Source organism: Impatiens glandulifera, chromosome 3 (assembly GCF_907164915.1).
Source record: "Impatiens glandulifera chromosome 3, dImpGla2.1, whole genome shotgun sequence".
Taxonomy (NCBI): Eukaryota; Viridiplantae; Streptophyta; class Magnoliopsida; order Ericales; family Balsaminaceae; genus Impatiens; species Impatiens glandulifera.
Genome location: NC_061864.1, coordinates 2,654,013 through 2,667,097, shown reverse-complemented (window position 1 = coordinate 2,667,097; position 13,085 = coordinate 2,654,013). Strand labels below are relative to the sequence as shown.

The following is a 13,085-nucleotide window of genomic DNA, read 5'->3' as shown; positions in this document are numbered from 1 at the left end:
CAGTGTTATGCTCTTTCAAATTAATTAACCACCTGTGTTTATTTCTATTTTTATGTTTGTTTGTTTGTTTGTTTGTTTGTTTAATGAAAATTCTGTAGTATGTTTGTTTGCTTCTTTTTTTAAAAAAATGTTAATATTTGTAAATTCTATATAACTACTCAATGATACATAAAGAGCTATGATATTCTTAAAACATATCAGAGATTGCTTACTAGTCAAACTATTCCATGATTTCGAGTTAAATAATTTGACAAAATATAAATATAAATATTCTTACGATAATATTTAAGAAGTCTCAATCACATTTCCTGCAATTCTTACCATTGGTGGTGGTTCAGTTTTTCCAATTTAAGTTATATTCACAAAAATAATTCAGTCATACCAAATTTGTCTTAATAATGGAACCTAATATAAGGATATAACCAAGCAGTTTTGGTTAATAGGTTAATTGTATTATTCATAGCTTACTTGGTTATGATTTTTTATATATAATTTAATTAAAATCTATTTTGAATAGATATAATATTAGTAGGAGGGAAATTTTAGTTTATATTATTTGTTGGAAGGTAACTCACTCATAACATGATCTCACTCTAATTTAACATGTTTCAAATGAGAATGATTCATTTAATTTTTACTTAACCTCTATTATCACCTGAGCCAGAATTTTAGTAATTTCAAATAAGAATGATCATTAAGTTGCTCAATTGATTAATATAAGTTTAGTTTTTTTTTTAAGTATCATTTAATGATATTATGAAAATAATAGTCGTTTAAGTACAACGACAAAGAAATTACATGTGTAAAGAAAATCATACAAAAAATACCAAATTAACGTGTGTGGAGACCTTCCAAGAGAGGACTAAATTTGTCGACTTCCCATATCGAACATCATATAATGTTAGGATGATAGCATTATGAAAGATCCGCAATGGTCGTTTGAAATTGTTAAAGATTCTACAATTTATCTCAAACCAAATTATCCTCCAGAAAATAATGAGGATATAATTTACATTAATAGTTAATTAGATTTTATTTTATTTGATTTTAAACGCAGAGTTGTTTAGATTTTATTATCTAAATGTTTACACTATAAATATATTATTATTAAGAATCTGTATTTATATGACATAATTTTATAGAAATAAAGTGTGAGGCAAAAATTATGTATTGTTTTTCTTCATTAAAGTGAAATTCGGTTGCGTTTAAAGTGGACATAGCTCATTTGAGTGAACTATTATAAATTTGTGTCTTCTTGTGTTTTTCATTTCTTATGTTTTATAAATCGATTGAAGTAGGTCAAATTTTAATATCCAAATTCTGACAAGATTTTATTGTTAAAAAAAATAAGTTTGTTATGGAGAATGATAAGATTAATAAATTAAGATTAGCTTATTTTGATCCAAAAATAAAAATAAAATTGTTGACATTCTTTTAATGTTACAAAAATAAAGTCTCGCATATAAATATATGAATATATGAATATATGAATATATGAATATATGAATATATAAATATATAAATATTATATATATATATAAATTACTTACAAAATTAATTAAGAAGAAGGCTCTTCTATGAAACATAAAATATAATCAGCAAATTGTCAAATTGAAGTTATCAAGATTTTGGATTTTTTTTTAAATCTTAAAATTTCAACTATTTATATTTAAAGTTATATAAAATTTGGTTTTATTTTAAGAGAAATGATATATATCTCTACTGGGAGAGCAATTGTCTAAGTAACCGACATTTGGAATTAATAAATAAATAAAAATATAATAATAATCTCTCTCCTCTGATTAATTAATTTCTCTCTCTCTTATTAAATAATTTCTCTCTCCTTTTATTAAATAATCTCTCTCTATCTCTACAAATTAATTTATCCCATTTATCTCTATTCTTACGATTATTATTTTACTCTTTAATATTTATTATCTCTCATTTAACGGTTAAAATAACTCTCACATTAAATATTTTAATTATATGTTTAAATAAACTCTAAACCTTAATCCCTAAACCTTAAATCCTAAACTCTAAATTTTAAACCCTAAACCTTAAACTCTAAACCCTAAACTCTAAACTCTAAACTTTAAACTCTAAACCTTAAATATCACTAATTAAATTATGAATTTATCTCTTTTATTTTTATGACTTTTCAATTCCTTTATTTATCAAATATTTTTTATTTATTATTTATGACTTTTTTTTCTATTGACTTATTAATATTTTTTCACGATCGTGGTAATTAGCTCGAATTATATATAGAAATTATTTAATAAAAAAAGAGAGAAAATAATTAACAAGAAGGGAATTGTCCGCCCACGTATGCATTGCTCGATCATTTTTCCTATTTTAAATACTTCAACCACCCTTATATAAAAAAATATTTCTAAAAATTTGACAATATAATTATTAATTTAAAAAATATAATTATTAATTTAAAGGAGGATAAAAAAGTGTTAATTTGGGAAGCATTAATAATTTAATTAAATAGGCACAGCATATATTATAAAGAAACAGCTTACACGATCGATCATTAATGATCCAAGCCACCAAAAAAGGTCAACCGGCCTGCGTTGCAAGCACATTGAATCAGCTAATCAAAAAATAGATAAAATTAGAAATAGAAACCCTAAAATCATGATGTACAAAGTAGCAAGTTCTTCAGAATACCTGGTGATTACTGGCATCGGAATCCAAGACACTAAGATCGCCAAGAAGGCATGGATTCTCCCCGGTCAGCTCTGCACCGTCTTCGACGTTTCTCCGGTAAACTACTCCTTCGAAGTTCAGGCCATGAGCGTTCAGAAACTTGCCTTCGTCCTTCCCGCCGTCTTCACCATCGGTCCTCAAATCGACGACCACGAAAGCCTCATCAAGTACGCCAAGCTCATCTCTCCTCACGGCAACCTCTCCAAACACGTCAATGACCTCGTTCTCGGTATCATTGAGGGAGAAACCCGCGTCATCGCCGCCTCTATGACCATGGAGGATATTTTCTGTTCAACCAAAGACTTCAAGGACGAGGTCTTCCGTAAGGTAATAATAATAATATATATATACATTCAATGGATGATCCAAATAATTAACTAAACAGTTAATTTGCATGCAGGTTCAGCCTGAGCTGAATCAATTCGGATTATGGATCTACAATGCAAACGTGAAACAATTGGTTGACGTCCCAGGGCACGAATACTTCTCATACCTAGGTCAAAAGGTTCACGAGGAAGCCGCGAACAAGGCGAAGGTGGAGGTGGCGGAGGCCAGGATGAAGGGGGCGATAGGAACCAAGTTGAGAGAAGGGCTGACGCAGCAGAACGCCGCTAAGATCGATGCGGAGACGAGGATAGTATCGACTCAGAGGAAGGGGGAAGGGGAGAAGGAGGTGATAAAGGTCAAGGCGATGATTAAGGTGTTCAAAAATCAAAGGGAGTCGGAGGTTGCTGAGGCTAATTCCGATTTGGCGAAGAAAAAGGCTAATTGGGGTAGGGAGGCTCAGTTGGCGGAAATGGAGGCGGTGAAGGCGGTTGCTGTGAGGGATGCAGAGTTGCAGAGGGAGGTTGAGATGATGAATGCTTTGACGATGACAGAGAAGCTCAAGGGCGAGTTCTTGAGCAAAGCCAAAGTAGAGTACGAAACTAAGGTGAAAAAAGCAAATTGGGAACTGTACGCAAAACAGAAAGAAGCAGAGGCAGCTCTATACGCGAAACAGAGAGAAGCCGACGCCCAAAGAGTTGCGGCGAAAGCATCACTCTTGGCCCGGCAGCAATCAGCCGAAGCAGACTTGTACGCGAAGAAGAAAGAGGCGGAGGGGTTAATGGTCTTGACTCATGCGGAGGGGGCGTATCTACGCACCCTCGTGGACGCAGTTGGGGACAATAACTATAATGCTGTCCGCGATTACCTAATGATCTCCAACGATATGTTGGTGAACATGGCTCGCATCAACTCCCGAGCTGTCGAGAGTCTCGAACCGAACATTAGTATCTGGACTGGTGTCGGCTCTCATGCATCGGGCAAGGGTGGTGGTGGGTGAAGGATGTTGAGTTGTTGGCGCCTCTGATTAAGAAGGCTTACGAACAGACCGGTATGTTGCCGCCCAAATGGATCAGGACCTTGACCGACTCATCCTCTCCCCGGAACCGTAAAACCTAGTACAATATATATTATATGATGATGCCATTACTTCAAACAACATGTTCATTTGCCGGTTTTTGTTTTTCAATCTTAAATGCATTTCTCTAGCCCCCTAGGTGTTATAATAATTTTGTTAATAACTTATTCTCACTAAAATAATTTTTCAAACTAACTAATCAACAATTGTTGTGATTTATGTTCTCTTTATTATTTTATATTTTAAAATATACAATTAGATATAATTCTTATAAAAATGTGGACAAATAACCTACTAAGATATATCGGTTATCGGTGGCTAGCTTTCAATATTAAATTTAGGAAAAAAACTCGCTTAGACGTATGTACTTGTACAACTAGCTCACTTAGACGTATGTATTAATAAAAGATCATTTAAACATATGTACTATCAAAAATTGGCTCATTTAGCCTCTTTTAGTAACCATGGTTAACTTTTATTTTTAAATTTATATATTTATTAATTAAATATTAATACATTTTCTCTCTCCTTCTTTTTCATTAATTAAACCAAGTAATTTATTTTATTTTTAATTTATTTTATTAATTTAATATTAATTTCTTTTATATGTTATCTTCCTTTTCTTTATTTATTTTTATTTCTCATATTGCTTAAATTCTCATTTTTGAAAAATATTTAACAATTTATTTATAAATTTTATATTTTACTGGAATATTTTTTTGAATAATTTTTCTTATTTAATTTAATATAAACAAAATTGAAATTAATAATTTTTTATTTAATTTTTATTCACGACTTATAGTAGGTGCATTGTTTTGTCTAATATTTGATTATTACTTTTTTGGATTTATTCAATTTTTAATTCTTAATTAATTTATTTTTGTGTTCAAAATTTTTTATTGTTGAAAGGATTTTCATTGTTGAAATAATTTTCATTGTTGAAATGATTTTCATTGTTATATTCAATTATTGGGACCAAACAATTTTAAAATAATTAATAATCTATGTGAATATAAGAAAAAAATATAAGAAAGAAGAAAAAATATAAAGTTAAAATAATTAATGATGAATACTCATATATATATATATATATATATATATATATATAAAATAAAATTAAAATAATCAATAATAAATGCTTATATAGAAATAATAAAAAAGATAAAAAAAAAAATAGAGAGTTCATTTATTAGTAATAAATGAAAAGGAATGTGAGAGAAAATATATTAATATTTAATTAATAAATATATAAATTTAAAAATAAAAGTTAACCATGGTTACTAAAAGTGGCTAAATGAGCCAATTTTTGATAGTACATATGTTTAAATGATATTTTATTAGTACATACGTCTAAGTGAGCTAGTTGTACAAGTATATACGTCTAAATGAGTTTTTTCTTTAAATTTATTATTTTTTATTTTAGAGAAGTTGAAAGTCATCTCTTGGTGCCCCTCCAATAACTCTCTTTACGCTCGGTTTTATAATTCGAATAATACTATTAATTGTGTGTGAGATTTTTTTTTACTTATATCTTCTAATTATGTTGGTGATAATTTCTCAAATTTGTGTTCGTCTATTTATTTGTAGTAAAAGAGACGAAAAAATCAAATCTAGAGTTATTTTTTTAAAAGGTTATTAAAGTTAGTTTTTAATATGAAGATCTTCTTACATGTATTCTATTCGTAGGATTTTTTTCATTATTTTGACCATATATATAGATGGTATATTATTATCTGACATTACTTTTTTCGGCGTTTCATATCGATCTTCGGCTAAAATTAATTTTAATTACCGCTCAAAATATTTGGTAAAAATCTTTCGACACTCTTTTATTGGTTCGAATGTTAGATGAATTTGCCTTATTTTAACACTAATTATTTAAGAACGCGTAATTGTTCGTTTTGGAGTTACTCTCAATAATTGTAATAGTTGAATTTTACTTTTGAGAAAATTTATTTTATTGTTTTTAAAATTTAATATTTAAATTATTTATTATTTATTTTCATTTTGTAAATGTTATTTTGTATTATTATTTATTAATTATTTTTTTAATTGAATTTAATAATAATTAATATTTTATAAAAAAATATGATATTATTCTTTTTATTTATAATATATTATTGATTTTCATAATTTAGTAATCAAATATTTTGATTGCATATATCCTTCCATATATAAGCACTATCTTTTGCAATATGATTTTAACGTATTTGACTGATATTTGCATATTTTTAGTATCAACTTATTTGTGCTAAATGTAAAATGATTCAAAATTAAGGTGGAAGATATATATAAATGTGAATATATATTATAAATAATATATCGACTAGATTTTTTATATTAAATTCAAATAACTTAAATTGAAGGCTCTAAAAACATACATTACACGGTATTTATATTTATTGTTGCCTCATCGATCTTAAAGATCAATAACTTAGAGTTGTAAGTGTTTTTTTTTTTTTTTTTTTTTGGTATTATGCATGATTGTGTATATTTGATTTGTTTAACTCATTTGAAGTGACAAATTAGAGTTAATCCATAATTTCCTTTAAAGTCTATAATTTGATCAAATGCTAATTACTTAATTGATTTTTATAAAAGTTGATCACTTGTAAGTTATGATGGTTAGAGTATAAACTATTAGTTGAGATAAATATACATAGGTAAAAAATTGAAATTAGATCACCACATCTTAAATTATTATTTTCTTTTAAAATACTTTTAATATTGATGATAAACTAAATTATTATCAATAACAATGTATAATCTAAATTTGATAACTTTATGTAATTAAGTTTAGAGACAGGGTTTAAAACTAATCCGTTTCATTTTTACTTCGCATCCACGAGGTTAACACAATTATGATTAATACAAATTTTAAGAATTTTTTTATTATAAATGTTATTAACACTATTAAATAAAATTAAAAAGTCTTATTTAAAAACAATACAATTTTTAGGTCTAATTCCCAATAAATTATTTATCTTGAGTTATTGAAAAAATAAATAAGAATAATGAATTAAAAATATTATTTGAGAAAGTTAACTATTTGAGATTATTTAAATATATTTTTATATTTAAAAATTAAAATAAAAAATAAAATTTCCCATTAGCAAACAATCTATTATTTGTTACAGTAATATGTAGGATTGTGAGAATTTTACAGTAATTTAATAAGGATTATTGTAGGACAGTGAGAATGAACCTATTTTGAAAAATAAAAAGATGAGTTCACTTTATCATCTTTTAGAAATCCTTTTTTAATCCATAATTATTATACAACTATTATTTATTCATTATCTCTCTTCAAATTTCATTCATATATAAATCATAGCCATCTTCGTCACAAATCAACCTAACATTCGTCGTGTTCTTTAGCGGAGTTTTGATTATCCTATTTTAAACTGCTTTATAAAACAAAATTGAAAACAATATTATAATAAATTTATAATTTAAGAAGATGTAATTACAATCTTATAAATATTCATAATAGATTAATAGTGAAATATTTTATATTTAAAAATCGTATATGAATTATTGACAATTTTATATAACATTTTAATATATCACATCTCATCATAGAGATCATTAATTTTGAAGAAGTAAGATTCATCCTAAATTTTAAAATTATATTTACAAAAATAATATTAATATTAGTAATTTATTTTAAATCTCGAATGAAACAAAGCAGTAGAAATAATATTTCTTTAAAACTACGGTCTTTTTCTTCGTTCATACACCTTCCATCGTTGAATTTCTCTCAAATCTCATACCGTTGGTGCATTAGGGGATTCATCTTTCAGGTAATTCTCTCAACCACCCGTATTGATTGATATGTATACGCATCCATCCATTAATACGATCCATCTAACTACTGTATTTCTTCTTCTTCTTCTTCGAGATTGATCGGATTACCTCTCATCTTTTTTCGCGATTTAGGTCTTTCCTTTCCTTTTCTTTTCTTTTCTATATTCATTACGAAATCATGTTTATTACCTATTCTGTCTCTGATCACCGCCTGATTGTTTTGATTTTACACACCGATTGCTTCTCTTTCTTTCTTTAGGCATAATTTCTACAAATTTTACATTAGGGATCAGAAGCTATCGCAATGGGATATCTTAACTCGGTCTTGTCGTCTGCAAGCCAGGTCTACGGAGATGATGCTCCTGTTAGCGGTGGTGGCCTCAGGTACAACTCTCTCTGTAATCTTGATTGGTTTTGCATTTTTCTTAACCACGGACATGTTGACCTAACTCCTAAGGAAGGATGATCTATATGAAGGAGAAGAATTGTGAATTTTAATTTAGATCCTATGTTCTTGAAAGAAGAATGGTTCACCAAGAAAGCAACTTCTTTGATGAATTGTTATTGTTATATTGAGAAGAGTTCAATCAGAAATGCTAAAACCTAATAGTAGGATTTTTTTTTTCATAATGATATGCAATATATCCTTGTAATTATACTTATATTGTGCTGATTAACACGTAAATTATAAAATCACATGTCCTTCAATGCCTGTCTGCTAACTAAACTTTTGTTGGGTAGGCTTCATGAAGGGAATGTAACCAGTAATTATAGGAAATTATGCATGTTTGACACATAATATTATATCTGTAACATCAAGATTGCTTGAATTGTTATCACACACTAATTAAACGCATCTTCTTGAAATAGTCAGAATGGAAAGTTCAGTTACGGATATGCAAGTTCTCCTGGAAAAAGGGCTTCAATGGAAGATTTTTACGAAACTAGAATTGATGGTGTAGATGGTGAAATAGTTGGCCTATTTGGAGTCTTTGATGGTATGTTTATGCTCTGTGGTCCATCGTGCCTTCTCATTCTTTTGAATGATCTTACTATATTACATAGATTGGACGAATTAAGTCAGATATTTTAACATAATTTGAGCTGAATCTAAATAATTAAGTGATTCTAAAACAGTTATCAAAGGAACTTAATTCAAATTAATTTGTGTTCTATTTATATTCCAGGCCATGGGGGTGCAAGAGCGGCAGATTATGTTAAACAAAATCTATTTAGCAACCTGATTAGTCATCCAAAGTTCATATCTGATACTAAATCAGCTATAGGTTTGCTTTGCCCATCTGATTCTCCTCAAGAATCTCATTTTTCCTTATAAAAAGAGCTTAGTTGACAAATTTTCTCTCTTACAGCTGATGCATATAATCATACCGACGCTGAGTTTCTGAAGTCGGAGAATAATTCGACCAGAGATGCTGGATCAACAGCTTCCACGGCCATCCTTGTAGGCGATAGGTTGCTGGTTGCAAATGTTGGGGATTCAAGAGCAGTTATCTGCAGGGGTGGCAATGGTAGGATTGAGAACTTGTCTCTTTAGTAGGCTTGATACTAGTTGGTGCTTGACGGTGTTTGCCTGAATTTGGTTCTTTGTTGTTTCATCATTTATGTACTCATCGATGGGAAGAATGATTTAGGAGCTCAGTGCAGCATGAAGACTTCTGGAATATTACGATTTTTTTCCTTGTAATGATATAGGAAAATTTGCACCTTCTATTGGTTTAATGATATACATTCATGCAAATGTATAATCCTTTTTCCTGCAGCCATTGCTGTTTCTCGAGATCATAAACCAGACCAAACCGATGAACGGCGACGGATAGAAGATGCAGGAGGATTTGTGATGTGGGCAGGTAAAAACAAAAATAATCTTCTTACATGTTTAGTTTTCTCTTAAAAACAGATTTTTAACTAGTGTGGTTGCTATTAGGAACCTGGAGAGTTGGAGGAGTTCTTGCCGTATCTCGTGCATTTGGTGATAGGCATTTGAAACAATATGTGGTCGCAGATCCAGAGATTCGGGTACAATACTGATATATATGTTTCTCTTGTTCTTTACAATACGTATTCACCTGCTTGAATTTGAGATAGAAAACTAATTTCATGTTGGGTGTCTTCCTTTTTTTTCCGCATCTGTAGGAAGAAAAGGTTGACAGCTCTTTAGAGTTTCTAATTCTTGCAAGTGATGGACTGTGGGATGTGGTTTCAAATGAGGTATGTGCTAGTCTGATATTGCGATATCCATAATTTTCAACTTTATGTTTCTTTCATTCAGAAATTTGAAAAAATAGTTGTGTTAAGAGTTGAGTGAGACCTTGGTTAGTTTTAGAGTTTACTTTTTTTTTTGTGCTAAGAACAGTTTGTTCATGAACTCTTTTGTTGATAACCAAGAGCTTAATTGATGGGGGTTATATGGGCCTTCTCCTAATCTTGGGTTATTTGTGTAACCAATAGGTTATTTCAAAATTTCCATGTTCTGTGCATGTTATAAAAACTTGGGGTTATCTAACCCAATTTTTGATAAGAAGATAGTAGGTTTTATAAAATTATGATTAAAAATATTTTTGAAAAAAATAAATAGAGGGTATTTTGGTTGATAGTTTGAATTATGATGAGATAGTAAAATTTTTGAGATTAAATTCAAATAACTCATTGGCCAATCAAAAATCACCTAATATCAAAAATATCTTCTATTTAAAAAGTATAGTTATATCCTTAGAGCTTGATTGATGTGGGTTTTATTGAGATTTTTATTTTAAATATTTATCATTTTTTTATAAATTCTCTCAATCACATCATTATCATTCTAACTATGAAATCACTCATTTTATCAACTAAAATATTCATACTTTATTTTTATTAAATATTAAATGTTAAATATAAAAAAACATTTTAGTAATTAAACCAATTAAAAATTTAAATAACCTAATTCTTTTTTTAGAAAACTCCCCCAAAAAACCAAATTCAAACATGCTGTCTTTTAGTCAAATAATCCCATATAACCTTGTTTTTCATAATAACCTCTCATGAAGCAAGTTCCCAAGTATTAGTTATTGAAGTCCGTTTTTGTTTATTTTACAGGAAGCTGTTGAAATGGGAAAACCAATTGAAGAACCCGAGGCAGCGGCAAAGAGGCTGATGCAGGAAGCATGTCAGAGAGGCAGTGGCGATAACATAACCGTAGTGGTAGTAAGATTCTTGGCAAACCAAGGTGGTGGTTCATCCGCAGGCAACAAGTCCAACTAAGCAACAACGGTGGTGTTAATGTTTGTAATCACTGTTATATATTTCTAACAATTCAAGAAAAAGCATTGTTATGGTTTGAGTATATTTTGAATACAAGTTTTTTTTCTTCTTCTTCCAAGACTACTAGTATAGTAGACTCTTTTGTGTCCATTAATACTCTCATCCTTAAAAGTTATTTACTTTGATGATCCAACTTATTATTTGTACTGTTATATGACTGAAAACATGGCAAAATTGGCGATTCTTGTATTCATTGCTTGATGACATGAACAAAGTTAACAACAGTGATAATATCAAAGGCAGGCATCCATTTCTCTAGTACATCTATCAAAATCTTCTGGGCAAAAACCAAAATTGAAAAAAGGGCTAACAAAATCTCAGCAACCCGAAGTAAATACGGGGGCATTTTTCGAAATAGAAACTTAGATCAGTGACCGGCGCCGGCGGGTGTGATGTCACTGGTTTGGGACTGGTGATGGAAGAATGTGAATTTGATGATGATGATGACCAGTCATGTCATCTTTCTGTTTCTCTGCGATTTGGTCACTCTGTTTCTCCTTATTACCTTGAGAAGAATCCACGGTTAAGCTATATGATGATTTGCTACTGAAAGACATGGGAGTGGCCAAGAAAGTTGGTTTCATGTCTCCGGCCATGATTACCAAAATCTTCTCTTCGAAAACAGGGGATGGTTTATTGCCGGCGGCTGCTGCTGCTGCTTCAAGGTCGTCACTTTCGCTGGCGTCTCTGGACTTCTTGAAGTAGGAGCAAGCTAGGATTAAAAGGGCGAAGGCTATGAGACCCAACATCGCCGCTAGTCCTCCGAAGAGGTAAGGAAGCGGCGAATGCCACGGCGATCTCTGCACGACTCCCCCGTTGGCCGGCGACGGCGAATATATGGGTGCCTCTGTTTCAGTAACCATAACTGTTGAGTGGGTTAATAGGATTCTTCCTGCTTGCCTCATTTCTTCGATTCTTAATTTCTTCTGTCTTCTTCTTCTTCTTCTTCTTCTTCTTCTTCTTCTTCTTCTTTGAAGGTGAATTGAAAGTGTTATGGTTGTTGGGGAAAACAGAGAGAAGGTGGAAGGGTATTTATAATCGGAAAAAAAAAAGAAAAAAAAAAAAAAAGTGAGCACCCAGCCACCCACAGAGAAAAGGAAATGGATTATGATGTCCGCCTGGATGATGCTCCAATATCATAGTACAGTTTGTGGGGTCCTATGATTCATCAGACAACTTCTAGTTGAGCTTCAAACACCAAAAAGTAGATAACACAATATACAGAATAAGAAGAAGAAGAAAGCATTCCTTTTTAATTCATAATAATAATAATAATATTAATAGTTTAATTAATTGCTAATTATTCCAATAGTAAACACATTTTTTTTTTAAAAAAAAAAACAGAAATTAATCGGGTAGGGTTAAGAATAGTGCTAAAATAAATCACATATTTATCAAAAAAAAATAAAAAATCAATTACTTAGCCAATAGAGCCTTTAAGGATAAGTTACAAAGCTACAAGTTGAGTAAAAAAAATTACTTAATTTTGTATATTTTAAGTTAAATTGAAAAAATTATAATGGTTTTAAAAAAATTAATTATTTAGTTTAATTAGATAAATATGATACTAATATGTAAAAGGAAGGGTCTTATTTCAGTTTTGTAGGGTACCCGTGTAGGGGAGGCTCTAACCTGGACATTATTACATGTTTTAAATAGTTTACATTGGAGTTTAATTTAGGATAAATGAGAATGAAGAGTGTTTTTCGGGCACAAGTTGGAGTTAATTGGAAATTTATTCTTAGAACAATATATATATATATATATATATATATAATAATAATAATAAGTAAAAGATGAAATGATTATATGCTAGAATAATCTATTATATAAAATAGAT

General features: G+C 29.8%; 3 protein-coding genes across 3 annotated transcripts; 2 read left to right on the top strand and 1 right to left on the bottom strand.

The window, feature by feature from the left end:
- Positions 1 to 2,646: 2,646 nt before the first annotated feature.
- On the top strand, positions 2,647 to 4,039 carry LOC124932991 (flotillin-like protein 1). Its single transcript, XM_047473711.1, has 3 exons — positions 2,647 to 3,042; positions 3,116 to 3,736; positions 3,770 to 4,039. The coding sequence occupies exons 1-3, from the start codon at positions 2,647 to 2,649 to the stop codon at positions 4,037 to 4,039; spliced, it is 1,287 nt and encodes a 428-aa protein (XP_047329667.1).
- Positions 4,040 to 7,854: 3,815 nt separating this feature from the next.
- On the top strand, positions 7,855 to 11,296 carry LOC124931854 (probable protein phosphatase 2C 59). Its single transcript, XM_047472429.1, has 10 exons — positions 7,855 to 7,920; positions 8,019 to 8,056; positions 8,184 to 8,308; positions 8,795 to 8,922; positions 9,112 to 9,210; positions 9,295 to 9,453; positions 9,706 to 9,792; positions 9,870 to 9,961; positions 10,079 to 10,153; positions 11,021 to 11,296. The coding sequence occupies exons 3-10, from the start codon at positions 8,229 to 8,231 to the stop codon at positions 11,183 to 11,185; spliced, it is 885 nt and encodes a 294-aa protein (XP_047328385.1). The 5' UTR covers positions 7,855 to 7,920; positions 8,019 to 8,056; positions 8,184 to 8,228; the 3' UTR covers positions 11,186 to 11,296.
- A 115-nt stretch (positions 11,297 to 11,411) lies between these two features.
- Positions 11,412 to 12,234, bottom strand: LOC124931855 (protein GLUTAMINE DUMPER 4-like). The gene is made up of 2 exons (XM_047472430.1): positions 12,199 to 12,234; positions 11,412 to 12,168 (listed from the first exon to the last, which is right to left on the bottom strand). Exon 2 carries the CDS (start codon positions 12,148 to 12,150, stop codon positions 11,641 to 11,643), a length of 510 nt encoding a protein of 169 aa, XP_047328386.1. The 5' UTR covers positions 12,151 to 12,168; positions 12,199 to 12,234; the 3' UTR covers positions 11,412 to 11,640.
- Positions 12,235 to 13,085: the final 851 nt, after the last annotated feature.